General features: G+C 43.1%; 1 protein-coding gene across 1 annotated transcript in view; it reads left to right on the top strand.

Annotated features, from left to right (window-relative positions):
- mrpl23 (mitochondrial ribosomal protein L23) overlaps positions 1–20,546 on the top strand; it is a 126,752-nt gene extending 106,206 nt beyond the window's left edge. The window contains exon 5 of the mRNA XM_021564139.3: positions 19,703–20,546. Within this exon, the coding sequence (XP_021419814.1) occupies positions 19,703–19,867 (165 nt within the window). The 3' untranslated portion in view covers positions 19,868–20,546. The remainder of the gene's footprint in view (positions 1–19,702) is intronic.
- The last annotated feature ends 3,354 nt before the right edge of the window (positions 20,547–23,900 follow it).

Genomic DNA, 23,900 nt, shown 5'->3' with positions numbered 1-23,900 from the left:
TCCCACTCCTGGGCCAGACTACACTCAATCATATGACCCACTGAAGAGTCTTCAGTAAAGACTTAAAGGCTGAGACCGAGTTTGCGTCTCTGACATGGGTAGGCAGACCGTTCCATAAAAATGGAGCTCTATAGGAGAAAGCCCTGCCTCCAGCTGTTTGCTTAGAAATTCTAGGGACAATTAGGAGGCCTGCGTCTTGTGACCGTAGCGTACGTGTAGGTATGTACGGCAGGACCAAATCAGAGAGATAGGTAGGAGCAAGCCCATGTAATGCTTTGTAGGTTAGCAGTAAAACCTTGAAATCAGCCCTTGCTTTGACAGGAAGCCAGTGTAGAGAGGCTAGCACTGGATTAATATGATCACATTTTTTGGTTCTAGTCAGGATTCTAGCAGCCGTATTTAGCACTATCTGAAGTTTATTTAGTGCTTTATCCGGGTAGCCAGAAAGTAGAGCATTGCAGTAGTCTAACCTAGAAGTGACAAAAGCATGGATACATTTTTCTGCATCATTTTTGGACAGAAAGTTTCTGATTTTTGCAATGTTACGTAGATGGAAAAAAGCTGTCCTTGAAACAGTCTTGATATGTTCTTCAAAAGAGAGATCAGGGTCCAGAGTAACGCCGAGGTCCTTCACAGTTTTATTTGAGATGACTGTACAACCATTAAGATTAATTGTCAGATTCAACAGAAGATCTATTTGTTTCTTGGTACCTAGAACAAGCATCTCTGTTTTGTCCGAGTTTAAAAGTAGAAAGTTTGCAGCCATCCACTTCCTTATGTCTGAAACACATTCTTCTAGCAAGGGCAATTTTGGGGCTTCACCATGTTTCATTGAAATGTACAGCTGTGTGTCATCTGGCTTTTTCAAGAGAGGCTTTATTACTGCCACTTTTAGTGAGTTTGGTACACATCCGGTGGATAGAGAGCCGTTTATTATGTTCAACATAGGAGGTCCAAGCACAGGAAGCAGCTCTTTCAGTAGTTTAGTTGGAATAGGGTCCAGTATGCAGCTTGAAGGTTTAGAGGCCATGATTATTTTCATCATTGTGTCAAGAGATATAGTACTAAAACACTTGAGCGTCTCTCTTGATCCTAGGTCCTGGAAGAGTTGTGCAGACTCAGGACAACTGAGTTTTGAAGGAATACGCAGATTTAAGGAGGAGTCCGAACTTTGCTTTCTAATAATCAAATAATCATAATCTTTTCCTCAAAGAAGTTCATGAATTTATCACTGCTAAAGTGAACGTCATCCTCTCTTGGGGAATGCTGCTTTTTAGTTAGCTTTGCCACAGTATCAAAAAGGAATTTCGGATTGTTCTTATTTTCCTCAATTAAGTTAGAAAAATAGGATGATCGAGCAGCAGTAAGGGCTCTTCGGTACTGCACGGTACTGTCTTTCCAAGCTAGTCGGAAGACTTCCAGTTTGGTGTGGCGCCATTTCCGTTCCAATTTTCTGGAAGCTTGCTTCAGAGCTCGGGTATTTTCTGTGTACCAGGGAGCTAGTTTCTTATGAGAAATGTTTTTAGTTTTTAGGGGTGCAACTGCATCTAGGGTATTGCGCAAGGTTAAATTGAGTTTCTCAGTTAGGTGGTTAACTGATTTTTGTCCTCTGGCGTCCTTGGGTAGACAGAGGGAATCTGGAAGGACATCAAGGAATCTTTGTGTTGTCTGTGAATTTATAGCACGACTTTTGATGATCCTTGGTTGGGGTCTGAGCAGATTATTTGTTGCAATTGCAAACGTAATAAAATGGTTGTCCGATAGTCCAGGATTATGAGGAAAAACATTAAGATCCACAACATTTATTCCATGGGACAAAACTAGGTCCAGCGTATGACTGTGACAGTGAGTGGGTCCAGAGACATGTTGGACAAAACCCACTGAGTCGATGATGGCTCCGAAAGCCTTTTGGAGTGGGTCTGTGGACTTTTCCATGTGAATATTAAAGTCACCAAAGATTAGAATATTATCCGCTATGACTACAAGGTCCGATAGGAATTCAGGGAACTCAGTGAGGAACGCTGTATATGGCCCAGGAGGCCTGTAAACAGTAGCTATAAAAAGTGATTGAGTAGGCTGCATAGATTTCATGACTAGAAGCTCAAAAGACGAAAACGTCATATTTTTTTTTTGTAAATTGAAATTTGCTATCGTAAATGTTAGCAACACCTCCGCCTTTGCGGGATGCACGGGGGGTATGGTCACTAGTGTAGCCAGGAGGTGAGGCCTCATTTAACACAGTAAATTCATCAGGCTTAAGCCATGTTTCAGTCAGGCCAATCACATCAAGATTATGATCAGTGATTAGTTCATTGACTATAATTGCCTTTGAAGTAAGGGATCTAACATTAAGTAGCCCTATTTTGAGAAGTGAGGTATCATGATCTCTTTCAATAATGACAGGAATGGAGGTGGTCTTTATCCTAGTGAGATTGCTAAGGCGAACACCGCCATGTTTAGTTTTGCCCAACCTAGGTCGAGGCACAGACACGGTCTCAATGGTGATAGCTGAGCTGACTACACTGACTGTGCTAGTGGCAGACTCCACTATGCTGGCAGGCTGGCTAACAGCCTGCTGCCTGGCCTGCACCCTATTTCATTGTGGAGCTAGAGGAGTTAGAGCCCTGTCTATGTTGGTAGATAAAATGAGAGCACCCCTCCAGCTAGGATGGAGTCCGTCACTCCTCAGCAGGTCAGGCTTGGTCCCAGAAAGAGGGCCAATTATCTACAAATTCTATCTTTTGGGAGGGGCAGAAAACAGTTTTCAACCAGCGATTGAGTTGTGAGACTCTGCTGTAGAGCTCATCACTCCCCCTAACTGGGAGGGGGCCAGAGACAATTACTCGATGCCGACACATCTTTCTAGCTGATTTACACGCAGAAGCTATGTTGCGCTTGGTGATCTCTGACTGTTTCATCCTAACATCGTTGGTGCCGACGTGGATAACATTATCTCTATACACTCTACACTCGCCAGTTTTAGCTTTAGCCAGCACCATCTTCAGATTAGCCTTAACGTCGGTAGCCCTGCCCCCCGGTAAACAGTGTATGATCGCTGGATGGTTCGTTTTAAGTCTAATACTGCAGGTAATGGAGTCGCCAATGACTAGAGTTTTCAATTTGTCAGAGCTAATGGTGGGAATCTTCGGCGTCTCAGACCCCGTAACGGGAGGAGCAGAGACCAGAGAAGACTCGGCCTCTGACTCCGACCCGCTGCTTAATGGGGAAAACCGGTTGAAAGTTTCTGTCGGCTGAATGAGCGACACCGGTTGAGCGTTCCTACAGCATTTCCTTCCAGAAACTGTGAGAAAGTTGTCCGGCTGCGGGGACTGTGCCAGGGGATTTACAGTGCCTTGCGAAAGTATTCGGCCCCCTTGAACTTTGCGACCTTTTGCCACATTTCAGGCTTCAAACATAAAGATATAAAACTGTATTTTTTTTTGTGAAGAATCAACAACAAGTGGGACACAATCATGAAGTGGAACGACATTTATTGGATATTTCAAACTTTTTTAACAAATCAAAAACTGAAAAATTGGGCGTGCAAAATTATTCAGCCCCTTTACTTTCAGTGCAGCAAACTCTCTCCAGAAGTTCAGTGAGGATCTCTGAATGATCCAATGTTGACCTAAATGACAAATGATGATAAATACAATCCACCAGTGTGTAATCAAGTCTCCGTATAAATGCACCTGCACTGTGATAGTCTCAGAGGTCCGTTAAAAGCGCAGAGAGCATCATGAAGAACAAGGAACACACCAGGCAGGTCCGAGATACTGTTGTGAAGAAGTTTAAAGCCGGATTTGGATACAAAAAGATTTCCCAAGCTTTAAACATCCCAAGGAGCACTGTGCAAGCGATAATATTGAAATGGAAGGAGTATCAGACCACTACAAATCTACCAAGACCTGGCCGTCCCTCTAAACTTTCAGCTCATACAAGGAGAAGACTGATCAGAGATGCAGCCAAGAGGCCCATGATCACTCTGGATGAACTACAGAGATCTACAGCTGAGGTGGGAGACTCTGTCCATAGGACAACAATCAGTCGTATATTGCACAAATCTGGCCTTTATGGAAGAGTGGCAAGAAGAAAGCCATTTCTTAAAGATATCCATAAAAAGTGTTGTTTAAAGTTTGCCACAAGCCACCTGGGAGACACACCAAACATGTGGAAGAAGGTGCTCTGGTCAGATGAAACCAAAATTGAACTTTTTGGCAACATTGCAAAATGTTATGTTTGGCGTAAACAGCTCATCACCCTGAACACACCATCCCCACTGTCAAACATGGTGGTGGCAGCATCATGGTTTGGGCCTGCTTTTCTTCAGCAGGGACAGGGAAGATGGTTAAAATTGATGGGAAGATGGATGGAGCCAAATACAGGACCATTCTGGAAGAAAACCTGATGGAGTCTGCAAAAGACCTGAGACTGGGACGGAGATTTGTCTTCCAACAAGACAATGATCCAAAACATAAAGCAAAATCTACAATGGAATGGTTCAAAAATTATCATATCCAGGTGTTAGAATGTCCAGACCTAAATCCAATCGAGAATCTGTGGAAAGAACTGAAAACTGCTGTTCACAAATGCTCTCCATCCAACCTCACTGAGCTCGAGCTGTTTTGCAAGGAGGAATGGGAAAAAATGTCAGTCTCTCGATGTGCAAAACTGATAGAGACATATCCCAAGCGACTTACAGCTGTAATCGCAGCAAAAGGTGGCGCTACAAAGTATTAACTTAAGGGGGCTGAATAATTTTGCACACCCAATTTTTCAGTTTTTGATTTGTTAAAAAAGTTTGAAATATCCAATAAATGTCGTTCCACTTCATGATTGTGTCCCACTTGTTGTTGATTCTTCACAAAAAAATACAGTTTTGTATCTTTATGTTTGAAGCCTGAAATGTGGCAAAAGGTCGCAAAGTTCAAGGGGGCCGAATACTTTCGCAAGGCACTGTATACTACTATCTGAACTTACTGGTGGCACAGACGCTGTTTCATCCTTTCCTACACTGAAATTACCCTTGCCTAGCGATTGCGTCTGAAGCTGGGCTTGTAGCACAGCTATCCTCGCCGTAAGGCGAGTACAGCGACTGCAATTAGAAGGCATCATGTTAATGTTACTTCTTAGCTTCGGCTGTTGGAGGTCCTGACGAATCGTGTCCAGATAAAGCGTCCGGAGTGAAAAAGTTGAGGAGGAAAAAACAAAAATATAAACGGTAATTAAAAAGTAAAAACCGTAAATTTGTCAGGTAGCAAAACAGGTTGGCAACAAAACGCACAGCAACTCGAAAACAAGTCTGCAAGTTGTGACAGGAAATGAGGCATCATGTCTCGCTCCATCCACCAACGCCACGTTGCACCACAGACTGTCCAGGAGTTGGAGGATTCTTTAGTCCAGGTCTGGGAGGAGATCCCTCAGGAGACCATCCACCACCTCATCAGGAGCATGCCCAGGCGTTGTAGGGAGGTCATACAGGCACGTGGAGGCCACACACACTACTGAGCCTCATTTTGACTTGTTTTAAGGACATTACATCAACGTTGGATCAGCCTGTAGTGTGGTTTTCCACTTTAACTTTGAGTGTGACTCCAAATCCAGACCTCCATGGGTTGATACATTTGATTTCCATTGATGATTTGTGTGTGATTTTGTTGTCAGCACATTCAACTATGTAAAAAAAAAAGTATTTAATAAGAATATTTCATTCATTCAGATCTAGGATGTGTTATTTTATTATTTTATTTTATTTTTTTGAGCAGTGTATTTAGGTGCATATGCAAATTAAATGGTCACACTGTAGAGCCCTGGGTTGTTGGGTTCTGTGCGCAAAGTGGAGCATGTATGTAAGTGTGTGCGTGCGTGTTTGTGTGTGGAAAGACTGGAATGTGTGTAGAGGATAGTTTGAGAAGAGGTACAGAGTGCCTCTAAAGAACCTCACAATTTAACCACATCCCCTCACTCTGCCTCACTATCAGTCCCAGGATACACATAATTGAGAGGAGTGTGTGTACGAGCGTGCGCATTTCTGTGCATGTGGTACGCTGCATATCCTTGCCTCTTGACAGCAGAATGAAAGCAGGTCTTTTCTTAATAGTACTTACTTTGCAGATAGTTGATTTTTTGAGGCAGTTGAAGAAGTTTTACTTACTATGATTGATGTGGTTGTCTCAACTAGCTACCTTAAGATTGAGATGAATGCACTTACTGTAAGTCGCTCTGGATAAGAGCATCTGTTAAATTACTGAAATGTTAAATGTAAAAGAATTGATAAAACAGGATGTCATTGTCTTCAATGAGACAAAGACTGCAAATTATGCGGGGGCTAAACCTTTTTGGGGCTAAACCTTTGTGATCAAAAGGGGGGACTTTTAGATTTCTCCAAAACAATCCAACTTTAATATTTAATTACTGCAGTAATAGAGCTGGTCGGTAATCACCCCTGGAGGTGATCACTGAGAACGCAACGAGCTGGTTTGAGCCACAGCATTTTATAGCAAAGTCCATCCTCCTTCAGTCTACATGACACACAACAGATGTATGGAATGGGTCACAAGGTTAAGATTTGCATGAAAGATACTAATTATGTAAAAACATGAGAACGCATTGTGTAGAAACCAGTGTCTGGCCCCCCAACTCCATACTGGAGCCATCTCTCCCGGTATTGAACATAACTGAAACATTAACTCATGCGCTGGAATGCGGAATCCCCAAAGACATTGTAAATCTTCCAGAGCCCCATCCCCAGTAGAAAACACACAGGTGAGCATTCTAACAACCCCTTATTCTGTTGCATAAAACAACCATTTGATGCAACAGCATTTTAACATAATCTTGTAATTTCCACCATAATCCCCCATTTTGAGAATTCTCTCAATTTTAAAAAAATTACAAGATTGAAGAACATTAAATCACATAGAAAATGCATACATTCTTCATAAAACAAGAAGCATAAAAGCAATAACTCATTGCATGGGTTCCTCCACTTGACCGGCTGCTATAGCACTGGCTCTTCCTCCTCCCAAGACATTTAGCACTGTCTCCCATTTAAACCTCCAACATATACTCTATGGAAAATGGTTTATTAAATAAATCTAGCAACAACTGGGAAGAACCAACTTTTGACCAAAAGTGGACACACTCCAATCAGTTTCTGTGACAATTTCCCAGACTTTGTAGACGGTTTTATCAAAATATCCATTAAAGATACCAACTCAAAACCTACGTATGTCTACGAATGGGTTGTTTAAGTTGCATCTCATATTCCTAGTATTACTTTATCAAATCTCTAGTAATAGATAATACACACATACAATTCATCATATTTTCATATCTTCACAGAATCCATATAAAACGTAAGAAATTGTTTTGTACTCACATCAACCATTCCATTGGCGTTTTCACGGACCCTCCACAGCTACTAAGCAGCTCTCCAAACATACTACCACCAGGACCAAAAAAATGATCTTGTTTCCCGGACAATGACCGACCAGTCATGGGATCCTCAACAGTTCTCTAACCTCCCAGAAACTACGGCAAAGTCTAGGCTCCCAGAAACAATAGACTTGCTGCTAACATCTCGCTCTCAATACCACCCCGAGATATTCTATGATGGCCAGTGATGGACTGAACCTCAAAATATCATTAAATCAATATTTATTAACCAAATTTCAATAATCTTATTATGCAAATGTTTATCTTATTTACACACTCACACAACTCTCATATCACATTCACACAGTACTGTTCCCAAACACACTAAATCCAATATTTTTATAACCTGCAGGAATATTTTCTTACTTCTATAGGTGGTTTTGGTATATAGCTTTCACATATGTACCTAACTATTTTAAACTATTGCATATCATTAACTTATCTACTAATTATTATTTACCTCAGGCTCACACAGAGCCTTCATGATCACCCACACAGGGTTTCAAACCATGTCTGTATGAACAGGGAAACCCATACCATTATCAAAATATTGCCTAATTTGTGGTCCCAAAACCGGTTGTTTTATCCACACTGGGATATCCAGTGTCTGTCTATCCAAATGTGCAAAACTACCTACAGAGTACCCATGTCTCTTACCTAACTTTGTAACATGGCCCCAAAAAATCCTATCTTACCTCGTATTTTCTAAATACCAGGAATATTAAAAACATGCACAATTACACCTAACAATAGTAACCCAGGGCATACCTGTTTACCTCATGTAATTTTTTTAAAATCAATTATATACACTTAAAAATTTGAACTTCAAAGTCGGAGGCCCTCGCAAGGCGTCACCTGCACTGTAGTTCCTCTTTCAACACATTAACCTCACCAATCCTACTCTTGATCAAACCAGTACTATGGATTTGGACTTTTGGTAACCCGCAACTGGATAATTAACAATCATGTCCAAGGATACCTCACTTAAGTACACTTATCAACTCAACTCAGTCCTGCTAGTTACCCCAGCTGTTGTGGCCCTCTTAAGGAAGACCTCGCTCTGAGTGTACCCTCAACAGGGGCTTTTTTGTTGTTTTGTATATTATTTTTCTTTTTTCATGCCTTTCATTCCCTTAAATGTTCAGTTAATGTCTAATTAGTACTATGAATTCTGTGCACTTTCAAGTTCAATTATTGAAAGAAACCAGTCTCACCCTTAATCTAATTCTGTTCCAAATGATGTATCCATTCAGCTGATGAGGATTCAATCTGCTCCAAATAGTGGAGAGTGGCTTTCCCCTGGTTGCATCTAATGCAACTCCCCGTGCATGGTTAACCTGGATTTCACTGTGAACAAGCGGAAAAATGAAGTTCATCATCCCATCCTCGTTGACAAAATTGTGGTGGAATTATTGCAACCACCCCTGGAGATGATCACTGAGAACTCAACCAGCTGGTTTACTGCAGTAATGGAGCTGGTCAGTAATCCCCCCTGGAGGTGATCACTGAGAACTCAACCAGCTGGTTTACTACAGTAATGGAGCTGGTCGGTAACCACCCCTGGAGGTGATCACTGAGAACTCAACCAGCTGGTTTACTACAGTAATGGAGCTGGTCAGTAATCCCCCCTGGAGGTGATCACTGAGAACTCAACCAGCTGGTTTACTGCAGTAATGGAGCTGGTCGGTAACCACCCCTGGAGGTGACCACTGAGAACTCAACCAGCTGGTTTATTGCAGTAATGGAGCTGGTCGGTAACCACCCCTGGACGTGACGACTGAGAACTCAACCAGCTGGTCGGTAACCACCCCTGGAGGTGACCACTGAGATTTCAACCAGCTGGTCGGTAATCACCCCTGGAGGTGATCACTGAGAACTCAACCAGCTGGTTTACTGCAGTAATGGAGCTGGTCAGTAACCACCCCTGGAGGTGATCACTGAGAACTCAACCAGCTGGTTTGAGCCACAGCATTTTATAGCAAAGTCCATCCTCCTGGATGTTCATGACAAACAACAGTTGTATGGAATGGGTCACAGGGTTAAGATTTGCATGAAAGATACTGTCTGCTATGAATCATAAGTATCTGCTGTAAAAACATGAGAACTCATTGTGTAGAGACCAGTGTCTGTCCCCCCAACTTCATACCGGAGCCATCTCTCCCTGATACCGTAAAGAACAGAAACATTAACTCATGCTCTGGAATGCGGTATCCCAAAGACCATCAATTTTCCAGATGCCCATCCTCAGTAGAACACACAGATGAACATACTAACAACCCCTTATTCTGTTGCAATTACAGCATTATAACAATCTTATCATTTCCACCATACCTTCCATTTTGGACTTGATGTGTCAGTTTCTGGCTTATAGATGCATAATACACTCTGTAATCCTGACATTCAGTGCTTAATATGTTTAGTGCATTTAAGCTGCGCTCTCATCCCTTTCGTAGTGAAAGAGCACTTGTAAGGCAACACGGATTGCCTGTAAATGCTTAGTTAAAGTGCAGTTTTCAGACCCCTTTACTTTTTCCACATTTTGTTACATTGCCGCCTTATTCTGAAATGGATTAAATAGTTTTTTCTCATCAATTTAAACACAATACCCATTTTACCAATTTATAAAAAATAAATAAACTGATCACATTTACGTACGTATTCAGACCCTTTATTCAATACTTTTTTGAAGCACCTTTGGCAAATATTGCAGTCTCGAGTCTTCTTGAGTATGATGCTACAAGCTTGGCACACCTGTATTTTGGGGAGTTTCTCAAATTTTTCTCTGCAGATCCTCTCAAGCTCTGTCAGGTTTTCGGGTCTCTCCAGAGATGTTTGATCGGGTCCAAGTCTGGGCTCTGTCTGGGCCACTCAAGGACATTGAGATTTGCCCCAGTCTGAGGTCCTGAGCGCTCTGGAGCAGATTTTCATCAAGGATTTCTCTGTACTTTGCTCCATTCATCTTTGCCTCGATCCTGACTAGTTTCTCAGTCCCTGCTGCTGAAAAACATCCCCACAGCATGATGATGCCACCACCATGCTTCACCGTAGGGATGGTGGCAGGTTTCCTCCAAACATGAAGCTTGGCATTCAGGCCAAAGGGTTCAATCTTGGTTTCATCAAACCAGAGAATCTTGTTTCTCATAGTCTGAGAGTCTTTAGGTGCCTTTTCACAAACTCCAAGCGGGCTGTCATGTTCCTTTTACTAAGTGGTGGCTTCCGTCTGGCCACTCTGCCATAAAGGCCCGATTTGGTGGAGTGCTGCAAAGATGTTTGTCTTTCTGGAAGGTTCTCCCATCTCCACAGAGGAACTCTGGAGCTCTGTCAGAGTGACCATCGGGTTCTTGGTCACCTTGGTCACCTCCCTTACATAAAACAACATGCCATTATGCACAAATGTGTAAGTTTTCGTTTTGGCATATAGGCTGCTGGCCTAACTGTTACTCTTTAAAATATACTTTGCAAGGTGTTGGCGTACACAGGGGATTGAGGATACCATTGTAGCGAATTCGAAGGGCACCATGACAGGAACTGATGCACCCAACTCCATCTCTCTTCACAGTTTTAAAACGCACCATGGCCGTTACAATGGTATTGCTTTGGGGACACCATGTGACTTCTGTTTGAACGAGTGTATTAGACCCCCCCCCCCCCCCCTCCCCCACACACACACACACCTACATACACACACAACCCACCTGTCTACCTATGTATGTAACCACACAGACTTGGATGAAATACCTAATCCGAGTCCGTGTGGTTCCTCTTTATGAAAATAATCTGTGGCACCACCTCTTCCAGGTCCTAATATGCCTACTTATAATAATATGGTTATTATGTGCTAAAAGAGCGAGGTTTTGTTACTAAAGCCAATTCTAAAGTATAATTTCACCAGGTCATCTAACTGCAGACATTTCAATGGTGGCGCGCGCAGGGAGGCACATGCAGTTAAGCAAATTCCATACTTTAATCTTGAAATATAACTGCGACTTTATTCTGAAAATGTTGACTTTACTCTCAAAATTAACTTTGTTGTTATTCTCAGAATATTGCCACTTTATTCAGGAAATTGATTTCGACTTTATTCTCAAAATATTGGCAAAAAAAAAAAATCTCTTCACTTGGCCCTAGTACTTTTTAGTAGTGGAAGGCTTATATTTAGCCTACGTATAATTTTGCAAGTCCTGAATTCATTATGTTATTCCTGACTCTTTGAAATGCAGTGTATTAACCTTAAATTGTGAAACAAGGCTTATTTTGAGAAAATGTAAACAAAATTGAGATATACACTACAACACCAAAAGTATGTGGACACCTTCATGTCAAACGTCTCATTCCAAAATCATGGGCATTAATATCGAGTTGGTCCCCCCTTTGCTGCTATAACAGCCTCTTCTGGGAAGGCTTCGCTAGATGTTGGAACATTGCTGCAGGGACTTGCTTCCATTCAGCCACGAGCGTTAGTGAGGTCGGGCACTGATATTAGGCGATTAGGCCAGGCTCGCAGTCGGCGTTCCAATTCATCCCAAAGTTGTTAGCTGGAGTTGAGGTCAGGGCTCTGTGCAGGCCAGTCAAGTTCTTCCACACCGATCTCAACAAACCATTTCTGTGTGGACCTCGCTTTGTGCACAGGGGCATTGTCATGCTGAAACAGGAAAGGGCCTTCCCCAATCTGTTGTCACAAAGTTGTAAGCACAGAATTGTCTACAATGTCATTGTATGCTGCAGCGTAAAGGTTTCCCTTCACTGGAACTAAGGCCATTAGTCCTCCACCAAACTTCACTGTTGGCACTCTGCATTGGGGCAGGTAGTGTTTTCCTGGCATCCGCCAAACCCAGTTTCATCCATTGGACTGCCAGATGGTGAAGCGTACTTCATCCCTCCAGAGAACGCGTTTCCACTGCTCCAGTCCAATGGCGGCGAGCTTGACACCACTCCAGCCGATAAGCAGTTATTGTGCTGACGTTGCTTCCAGAGGTAGTTTGGAACTCGGTAGTGAGTGTTGCAACCAAGGACGCGTTTCAACACTCGTCGGTTCCATTCTGTGAGCTTGTGTGGCCTACCACTTCGCGGCCTGCCGTTGTTGCTCCTAGACGTTTCCACTTCACAATATAAATTTGACAAAATTACTTGTTGGAAAGGTGGCATCCTATGACGGTGCCAGGTTGAAAGTCTCTGAGCTCTTCAGCAAGGCCATTCTGCTGCCAATGTTTGTCTATGGAGATTGCATTCTGTGTGCTTGATTCTATACACCTGTCAGCAACTGGTGTGGCTGAAATTGCCAAATCCACAAATTTGGCCACATACATGTTATGATTTGTAGGCCATATTGCCCAGCCCTAACTGCAGGCACACAGGTAGGCAGGTGTGGTAAGCTAGATACTTTAAGCTGTAACAGATGTAACAGACTGCCCTGCAGCCTAATGCATCCTGGACCAGAGATGGGCTGGTGTAGCGTACCAACTAAATAATATATAACCCCCTCTGCCCCTGAGAGAGAGAGAGGGAGATGGTGTGAGAGGGAGACTGTGTGTGTGTGTGAGAGGGGGACTGTGTGTGTGAGAGAGGGAGACTGTGTGTGTGTGAGAGGGGGACTGTGTGTGTGTGAGAGGGGGACTGTGTGTGTGTGTGTGAGAGGGGGACTGTGTGTGTGTGTGTGTGAGAGGGGGACTGTGTGTGTGTGTGTGAGAGGGAGACTGTGTGTGTGTGTGTGAGAGGGAGACTGTGTGTGTGTGAGAGGGAGACTGTGTGTGTGTGAGAGGGGGACTGTGTGTGTGTGAGAGGGGGACTGTGTGTGTGTGAGAGGGGGACTGTGTGTGTGTGAGAGGGGGACTGTGTGTGTGTGTGTGAGAGGGGGACTGTGTGTGTGTGTGAGAGAGGGGGACTGTGTGTGTGTGTGAGAGAGGGGGACTGTGTGTGTGTGTGTGTGAGAGGCTGTGTGTGTGTGAGAGGGAGACTGTGTGTAAGAGAGAGACTGTGTGTGTGAGAGAGAGACTCTCTGTGTGTGTGTGAGAGAGGGACTCTCTGTGGGTGTGTATGTGTGAGAGAGAGAGACTGTGAGACTTTGTGTGTGAGAGAGACTGTGTGTGTGTGAGAGAGAGAGACTGTCAGAGAGAGAGAGACTGTCTGAAGCAATACAAACACACCCTAAGAACAAAAAAGGAACAGCACATTAGAAATCAGCTGGATGGAATTGAAGAATCCATAGAATCAAAACACTTCTGGGAGAATTGGAATAAATTAAACTAACCTCATCATGAGGAATTGGCTATCCAAAATGGGGATATGTGGAGAAATCACTTTGCAAACCTCTACAGCAATATAACAAAGAGCCCAGAACAAAAAGATATGCAAGAACAAATCCTTGAATCAGCAGTCAAAGACTATCCGAATCCTGTGGATACCCCAATTACAGAAGAAGAATTATTGGAAAAACGATGCACTCTCCAACCCAAAAAAGCCTGTGGTGCTGATGGTATTTTAAATGAAATGATCAAATATACAGACCACAAATTCATATTGGCTATACCCAAACTCTTCAACATTATCCTCACTGCAGGTATTTTCCCCGATATTTGGAACCAGGGATTGATCACACCAATCTATAAAAATGGAGACAAATTTGACCCAAATAATTACAGAGGAATTTGCTTTAACAGCAACTTGGGGAAAATTCTCTGCAGTATTATAAATAGCAGACTACATCATTTTCTTGACGAACACAACGTCCTGAGCAGAAGCCAGATTGGATTTCTAAAAAATGATTGTACAACAGACCACATTTACACCCTCCACACTCTAATTGATCAACAAGTAAACCAAAACAAAGGCAAAATCTACTTATTTGATTCAATTTGGCACAAAGGTATTTTTTATAAACTAATAGAAAGTGGTATAGGGGGGGAAACATATGATTTTATTAAATCAATGTACACTAAAAACAAATATGCGGTTAAAATTGGCAACAAGCAAACAGACTTCTTCTCTCTCCCACTAAAGAGGAGTTACAGCAGCACCTAGATCGTCTTCACAAGTTCTGTCAGACCTGGGCTCTGACCGTTAACCTAAAAAACAACAAATATAATGATATTCCAAAAAAGGTCCGGAAATAAGGATGACAAATCTAAATTATATTTGGACACAGTTCTATTAGAACACACCAAAAACTACACATATGTAGGACTAAATATCAGCAACACAGGTAGCTTTCACATGGGTGTTGAATGACCTGAGAGACAAAGCACGAAGAGCATTCTATGCCATTAAAAGGAACATCAAAATCCCAATTAGAATCTGGCTAAAAAAAATTTAATCAGTTATAGAACCAATTGCTCTATATGGCAGTGTAGTATGGGGTCCAATCTCTAATAATGAATTTACCAAATGGGACAAACATCCAATCGAAATACTGCATGCTGAGTTTTGCAAGACTGTATTGCAGGTGCAAAGAAAAACTCAAAATAACGCATGTAGAGCAGAATTGGGCCAATACCCCCTCCTCATTCGAATAGAAAAAAGAGCCAATTTTACAACCATCTAAAAACAAGTGACCCCAAAACATTCCATCACACAACTCTACAATGTCAAGAGATGAAACAAGAGAAGATTCCCCTCAGCCAGCTGGTTCTGAGGCTCAGTTCACCAACCCAAACCAACCCCATAGAGCCTCAGGACAGCACTCAGAAAATCTGGCCCAACCAAATCATCACAAAATAAAAATAAAAATATATCACCAATTGGAAAGACACAACAAAAAAATCAAAGTGAACTTCAATGCTATTTGGCTCTAAACAGACAGTACATGGTGGCAGACTATCTGACCACTGTGACTGATAGAAAACTGAGGAAAACATTGACTAGGTACAGACTCAGTGAGCACAGTCTGGCTATAGACACCGGTCGTCACAGACAAACCTGGCTGCCCAGAGAGGACAGGCTGTGCTCACTCTGCTCCAGGGGAGAGGTAGAGACAGAGCTGCATTTCCTATTACACTGTGACAAATACTCAGACCTAAGAGAATATTTCTTTCTCAAAATTATAATTCAATACAAAGAATTTGAAACTATATAGTAGTGGACATAATGTATTGTTATTTTCATTAATATTGATGTTGTTAATGGTAATCCCATGTCCACTACTACTATTATTATTGCTGTTGGTCCCACCATTTATTTATATAATATATATATATATATATTTTGTGAGAGAGAGGGTGTCTGTGAGAGAGAGAGGATGTCTGTGGGAGAGAGAGGATGACTGTGGGAGAGAGAGGATGACTGTGGGAGAGAGACTGTCGTGGGAGAGAGAGAGAGAGTCTGTCGTGAGAGAGAGAGACTGTCGTGGGAGAGAGAGACTGTCGAGAGAGAGAGAGAGAGAGAGAGAGAGAGAGATACTGTCTGACTTATTGGGAAACACAAGCATAAAGCAAAATGCAACCTTTTGCCACATTTCAGGCTTCAAACATAAAGATATAAAACTGTATTTTTTTGTGAAGAATCAACAACAAGTGGGACACAATCATGAAGTGGAACGACATTTATTGGATATTTCAAACTTTTTTAACAAATCAAAAACTGAAAAATTGGGCGTGCAAAATTATTCAGCCCCCTTAAGTTAATACTTTGTAGCGCCACCTTTTGCTGCGATTACAGCTGTAAGTCGCTTGGGGTATGTCTCTATCAGTTTTGCACATCGAGAGACTGAACATTTTTCACATTCCTCCTTGCAAAACAGCTCGAGCTCAGTGAGGTTGGATGGAGAGCATTTGTGAACAGCAGTTTTCAGTTCTTTCCACAGATTCTCGATTGGATTCAGGTCTGGACTTTGACTTTGGCCATTCTAACACCTGGATATGTTTATTTTTGAACCATTCCATTGTAGATTTTGCTTTATGTTTTGGATCATTGTCTTGTTGGAAGACAAATCTCCGTCCCAGTCTCAGGTCTTTTGCAGACTCCATCAGGTTTTCTTCCAGAATGGTCCTGTATTTGGCTCCATCCATCTTCCCATCAATTTTAACCATCTTCCCTGTCCCTGCTGAAGAAAAGCAGGCCCAAACCATGATGCTGCCACCACCATGTTTGACAGTGGTGATGGTGTGTTCAGGGTGATGAGCTGTGTTGCTTTTACGCCAAACATAACGTTTTGCATTGTTGCCAAAAAGTTCAATTTTGGTTTCATCTGACCAGAGCACCTTCTTCCACATGTTTGGTGTGTCTCCCAGGTGGCTTGTGGCAAACTTTAAATGACACTTTTTATGGATATCTTTAAGAAATGGCTTTCTTCTTGCCACTCTTCCATAAAGGCCAGATTTGTGCAATATACGACTGATTGTTGTCCTATGGACAGAGTCTCCCACCTCAGCTGTAGATCTCTGCAGTTCATCCAGAGTGATCATGGGCCTCTTGGCTGCATCTCTGATCAGTCTTCTCCTTGTATGAGCTGAAAGTTTAGAGGGACGGCCAGGTTTTGGTAGATTTGCAGTGGTCTGATACTCCTTCCATTTCAATATTATCGCTTGCACAGTGCTCCTTGGAATGTTTAAAGCTTGGGAAATCTTTTTGTATCCAAATCCGGCTTTAAACTTCTTCACAACAGTATCTCGGACCTGCCTGGTGTGTTCCTTGTTCTTCATGATGCTCTCTGCGCTTTTAACGGACCTCTGAGACTATCACAGTGCAGGTGCATTTATACGGAGACTTGATTACACACAGGTGGATTGTATTTATCATCATTAGTCATTTAGGTCAACATTGGATCATTCAGAGATCCTCACTGAACTTCTGGAGAGAGTTTGCTGCACTGAAAGTAAAGGGGCTGAATAATTTTGCACTCCCAATTTTTCAGTTTTTGATTTGTTAAAAAAGTTTGAAATATCCAATAAATGTCGTTCCACTTCATGATTGTGTCCCACTTGTTGTTGATTCTTCACAAAAAAATACAGTTTTATATCTTTATGTTTGAAGCCTGAAATGTGGCAAAAGGTCGCAAAGTTCAAGGGGGCCGAATACTTTCGCAAGGCACTGTAAGGGACAGTGTCTGACAGACCAATCAACCTTCACCTACTGTATGCTTATTGTTACTGTTCAATGTATGGTTATTTTGACCCTTGGTTATTGTTGTTACTGTTGTCCCGTTGACAATTTTGAATCTTATTGTAAATATCCAAAGTAAGCTTTGGCAATATGTACATTTTTGCGTCATGCCAATAAAGAGAATTGAATTGACTGTCTGTGAGAGAGACTGTCTGTGAGAGAGAGACTGTCTGTGAGAGAGAGAGAGATGTCTGTGAGAGAGAGAGACTGTCTGTGAGAGAGAGATGAGAGAGAGACTGTCTGAGAGAGACTGTCTGAGAGACAGACTGTCAGAGAGAGAGTGAGAGAGAAACTGTCTGGGAGAGCGAAACTGTCTGGGAGAGAGAAACTATCTGGGAGAGAGAGAGATGTCTGAGAGAGAGAGTGACTGTCTGTGTCTGTGAGAGAGAGAGACTGTCTGTGTCTGGGAGAGAGACTGTCTGTGTCTGGGAGAGAGAGAGACTGTCTGTGTCTGGGAGAGAGAGAGACTGTCTGTGTCTGGGAGAGAGAGAGGCTGTCTGTGTCTGGGAGAGAGTGAGACTGTCTGGGAGAGAGAGACTGTGTCTGGGAGAGAGAGAGATGTCTGAGAGAGAGAGTGACTGTCTGTGTCTGTGAGAGAGAGAGACTGTCTGTGTCTGGGAGAGAGAGAGACTGTCTGTGTCTGGGAGAGAGAGAGACTGTCTGGGAGAGAGAGACTGTGTCTGGGAGAGAGAGAGATGTCTGTGTCTGGGAGAGAGAGAGACTGTCTGTGTCTGGGAGAGAGAGAGACTGTCTGTGTCTGGGAGAGAGTGAGACTGTCTGGGAGAGAGAGACTGTGTCTGGGAGAGAGAGAGATGTCTGAGAGAGAGAGTGACTGTCTGTGTCTGTGAGAGAGAGAGACTGTCTGTGTCTGGGAGAGAGAGAGACTGTCTGTGTCTGGGAGAGAGAGAGACTGTCTGTGTCTGGGAGAGAGAGAGACTGTCTGTGTCTGGGAGAGAGAGAGACTGTCTGTGTCTGGGAGAGAGAGAGACTGTCTGTGTCTGGGAGAGAGAGAGACTGTCTGTGTCTGGGAGAGAGTGAGACTGTCTGGGAGAGAGAGACTGTGTCGGAGAGAGAGAGATGTCTGTGTCTGGGAGAGAGAGAGACTGTCTGTGTCTGGGAGAGAGAGAGACTGTCTGTGTCTGGGAGAGAGAGAGACTGTCTGTGTCTGGGAGAGAGAGAGACTGTCTGTGTCTGGGAGAGAGAGAGACTGTCTGTGTCTGGGAGAGAGAGAGATGTCTGTGTCTGGGAGAGAGAGAGACTGTCTGTGTCTGGGAGAGAGAGAGACTGTCTGTGTCTGGGAGAGAGAGAGACTGTCTGTGTCTGGGAGAGTGAGACTGTCTGGGAGAGAGAGACTGTGTCTGGGAGAGAGAGAGATGTCTGAGAGAGAGAGTGACTGTCTGTGTCTGTGAGAGAGAGAGACTGTCTGTGTCTGGGAGAGAGAGAGACTGTCTGTGTCTGGGAGAGAGAGAGACTGTCTGGGAGAGAGAGAGACTGTCTGTGTCTTGGAGTGAGAGAGACTGTCTGTGTCTGGGAGAGAGAGAGACTGTCTGTGTCTGGGAGGGAGAGTGTCTGTGTCTGGGAGAGAGAGAGACTGTCTGTCTGGGAGAGAGAGAGACTGTCTGTGTCTTGGAGTGAGATAGACTGTCTGTGTCTGGGAGAGAGAGAGGCTGTCTGTGTCTGGGAGAGAGAGAGACTGTCTGTGTCTGGGAGAGAGAGAGACTGTCTGTGTCTGGGAGAGAGAGAGACTGTCTGTGTCTGGGAGAGAGAGAGAGAGAGAGAGAGAGAGAGAGAGACTGTCTGTGTGTGAGAGAGAGACTGTCTGGGAGAGAGAGAGACTCTCTGTGTCTGGGAGAGAGAGAGACTGTCTGTGTCTGGGAGAGAGAGAGACTGTCTGTGTCTGGGAGAGAGAGACTGTCTGTGTCTGGGAGAGAGAGACTGTCTGTGTCTGGGAGAGAGAGAGACTTTCTGTGAGGGAGAGATAAGCGATAGCTTTTGTGATAGAGAAAGGAGTTGGATAAAGTCTGTCTACAGTCTATAGCACGCAAACATTTGTGTCTTGTCGGCTAAGTGAGTGGAGACCAAGGGCTTAGGGGAAAAGGGGTTGGTGGCGAGTTGCCATTTCAGATTCACCCTAGGTGAATCTGTCTCTAACTCTCTCCCTCTGTGTCTCCAGGCGCAGCAGCAGACATTTGAGTTCCCTGACATCTTCACAGAGAAGGATGTGAAGTCAGCCGAGGGCTCGGTGGAGGAGATGCAGGAGAAGTTCATGGAGGATGAGAAACAGAGGCAGAAACCGGACCTTCGCAGGGGAGGGGTCACAGAGTGGTTCGGGCTCTAGAGAGAGAGTTTGTGTGTTAGGAGATATGCACTGCTGGTGTGTGGGTTTGTTTGTGAGAGAGTGTTAATATTGTGTGTCATCATGTACAGATTTTTATCTGCAACAAGTGCGTTTGGTGGAAACACCACAGATGGGTAAATTTGCATATTTTCTTTATGCAGATTTTAGAATATTCGTATGAAAATCTGTCGCCAATTGGATGGAAACCTAGCTACTGTCATTGTAAGAATGGAACATGTGACCAATAGCTGTTCAGACATAATATTAATTGGTGAAATAAAACAGAAAATAATTAAAATACAGTTTTTCAACATTTGAGACGTTCTCTATTGTCAGGTAACACCACTTATACCAGTGTTGACCGACCCTCGGCCTGGAGAACTGATGGGTATCCAGGATTTTGCTCTGAACCTGCTCTAACACACCCGATTCAACAAGCCACTCTTTTGATGAGAGTAGCTGAATCCTGCTGATTAACTGTCAAATCAGTTGTGTCAGAGCAGAGCTAGAACAAAACCCTGCACCCCCAGTAGTTTTCAAACAGGAGGGTTGTCCACCTCTCCCTGACGGAGAAGGCTACTGTGTGGGAATGTGTTTTCAGTTCACCGCAATATGTCTGTGTGAGTGTTTTACTGTGAACTACTGTACAAGGAAAAGCTAATAAAAAGTAACTTGTCAACCCTCTGCTTACTGTTACATTTACTCTTTACTCTCTTTAGTCTACCACTGCTGTGTTTTTCCTTGGACTGGGCACTTCCAGTACCACGCTCCACACACACACAGCCCCATACAGCACGGTGGTGCCAAAGTGGTCCAGTTATTGTGATAAAGTAATGAGCTGTGCTACGAGCTGGCAACGGACCAGAAGGATGAAAGCCGACTTACGGTAATAGGGCCTTAATAGGGTCCTTAAGGGAGGGTCAGGGTTGCGTCCCAAACGGCACCCTATTTTCCATGTAGTGCACCCATAAGGCTCTGGTCAAGATGAGTGCACTATATAAGGAGGTGGATACCGTTTGGGACAGAGCCGGGGTATACTCTCCCAAGGCTGTCTAAGAACTGCCATTGTGGGATAAACCCAGGACCTTACTGAAACTGTCCTCCAGCCGTGACCACAAAATGGCAGCGTGTCCATGTGGGTTCCAGTCCTTCATACCTCAGTCCTCTGACCACACCGAGCCAACCGGACTATCGCCAGGGAGAATGTCAATATTGATCCTGTTGGCCATTGTGTTGTGCCTGGAACCACACACCCCCTGCGTAGCTATAAAACTATTTGATTTAGAACTAAACAAGCCCTCACAAAACTTTCTCCATCTCTTTCTCTCTCTGTCACGCTTTTTCTTCCACCTCATCCCTCCCTGGTCGTCCAGAGAAGCAGCTGGAGAGGGAAAGAGAGAGCAAGCCCAAATTCCCCTCTGCTCTCCTCACCTCCTGAAGAGACCCCACATGAAAGTTGGGAAATCTAGCTCTGGTGTTTGCCAAGCAACTATGTCTCCCTCCCTCCTCCCCTCCCTCCCCATACCCAATAAAACACTGGGAGCACAATGCATTTCCCGCAGCAGTGCAGCAGTGTCTGCAGCAATACTACTTTCCCTGTTTGTTCACATAGTGTTCTCCCTGCCTGTCAGGAGGCTAGGGGGGGTGGGGCCATGTAGAGGGTTTGATGTTCTCTTCCCTCCCCTTCACATAAGACGTGGTAGTCCTGATACTGAGTGAGAGAGAGAGAACAGTGTGAATGAGATAGGAGGATGGAGTAGAGAGAAAGAGAGATGGAGTATAGTGGAAGAGGAAGCCAGAGGAATGAGGATAGTGTTTGAGAAAGAGAGGGAGGAGGATACTGAGAGAGGCTTTTTGAGTTAAACTGTTGTTGCGTTTTGCAACTACACATGATTATTTGTTTCTCTGAAATGAAACCATCAAGTGATATATTTCAAATTAATACATGTCTTTGTACAACCCCGTTTCATGATTAGATGGTAAAAAAACACATCTCTTTCATAAGTTCTTTAAACAATAAAAGCTCATTTACCAACATTTCTCAAAATCTATTTATAGCATTTTGGAATGATACTTTGTCTAATCTACACAATACATTATATCTGAACATTTTGTAAATGTCCATTCTGAATGTCCATTGTCCCAGGTGTACATAATCAAGTCAAATAAATTAACCAATTATATTTTGTACAGATAAGTTGTGACGCTCAGCTACTGTATGACTCTTTCGACATGCCACTGGAAAGGTTGAAAACCGCAATTCATTTTGTGATACCTGAAAATACTGCAGAGTAATTGAAAGCAACCTTGCAAACAGCAAGTTGGATGCTTAGTAAACACAACTTCAAACCTCTTTGTTCATCTGAGTGTAAGTGTTCTTGTTTCAAACACACACAATACCATCTTGCTCAGAATACAAACTAACATGATTTTCAACCTACCTTGGCTGCATTTGATTCAAGAAGGCAGGTTTGAGATATTTAGTTTCCTTTCGACACTTACTAGTCATATGTTACTGTTAGCATTCTCAGTGACACTTACCATTAAACTGTTCTTATGCCTTTGTAATAAAACTATAATTGCTTTTGGAGCCGTTTGTTTTTGTCCTATTAAGTTACGACTTTGACGAGGCTTGTAATGACGTGTCAAACACCCTGGTAATGGCTGGAATGGGCTCAATGGAAAACATTGGTTTTACGTTGCATCTATAACCAAGCCGACTCTTGGTCAGGAATTTAACGCACCGTCTCGACACTTACATCACCAAAACATAGAACTTTATTTTGGTGAGTGTTCTTTTTTTTATATATATAAAGAAGTTATAATTTAATACAGTAGAAATGTTTACAAATTAGATGCGCTTAAATGAAGGCCTCTTACAAAAATGATTTTGCAAAAAATGTAAAGTTTGTATCGATAGGTGTAATCTAGAGCAAGGTGTGTTGATTTTAAATCGGTTGGGTATCCTTCGCATGACACACTTGTTGAATTATGCAAGAAAACGTGACAACAATAGCAGTTAATTAAAGCTGAAAGCAGCGTTGCAGAGGTTTAAAACCTCTTCGGGCTAGGGGCAGCATCCTGAATTTTCGGATGACTGATGTGCCCAATGTAAACTGCCTTTTACTCAGGCCTAGAAGCTAGGATATGCATATAATTGGTAGCATTGGATAGAAAACACTCTGACGTTTCTAAACCTGTTAAAATAATGTATGTGAGTATAACATAACTGATATGGCAGGCAAAAACCTGAGGAAGATCCATCCGGAATTATTCTTTTGGAGGTTCACAGGCCTTTTCAATGCTAGCCTATGGGATATACAAAAAAAGGACCCAGTTTGCAGTTCCTATGGCTTCCACCAGTCTTTATAAAGGGTTTCAGGCTTGTTTCTTGAAAAACGAACAAGTAGCTGTAGTTTTTCCAAGGTGTCCCTCATTAGAAATGTAGTCTTGTTGGCGTGTGAATGAGGTGCACGCGCTTTGTTATTTATCTTCCCTATTGAACATACTATTCTCCGTCTTAAATATTATAGTTTATTTATATATTAGAGTACCTGAGGATAAATTAGAAACATCGTTTGACTTGTTTGGACGAACTGTACTGGTAACGTTTTGGATTAGTTTGTATGCATGTTGAACGAGTGGATTACTGAAATCAATGACTTTTTTGGATATAAAGAAGGACTTTATCGAGGTGTTTCAACTGTGCAGATCCAATTGAAAGCCAAAACAATCGCCACCGCAATGAAGTTTGAGAATTTTAGAGGTGGACCATCGTGGTGTCTAAGATGTATGAGACGTAAAGGCCTGTCCATCAGGGTACGTACGAGTCTGTGTCAGCAGCTCCCTCCCGACTATGAGGAAAAAGTTTAAAACTTCCGCAAATTCACCGATGCAAAGATAGCAGAGCATTCCATCGGCCAGCACGACATCATAAATATGGATGAGGTTCCTCTGACGTTTGACCTGCCTCTCACTGGGACTGTCAACAGGAAAGGCGAATCATCCGTCACGCTGAAAACAACTGGGCATG

This window comes from Oncorhynchus mykiss, chromosome 2, assembly GCF_057628025.1.
Source record: "Oncorhynchus mykiss isolate SJ-2025 chromosome 2, ASM5762802v1, whole genome shotgun sequence".
NCBI classification, from domain to species: Eukaryota; Metazoa; Chordata; class Actinopteri; order Salmoniformes; family Salmonidae; genus Oncorhynchus; species Oncorhynchus mykiss.
Note: the sequence above shows the minus strand (reverse complement) of the source record. Positions and strands in the feature narration are given on the sequence as shown.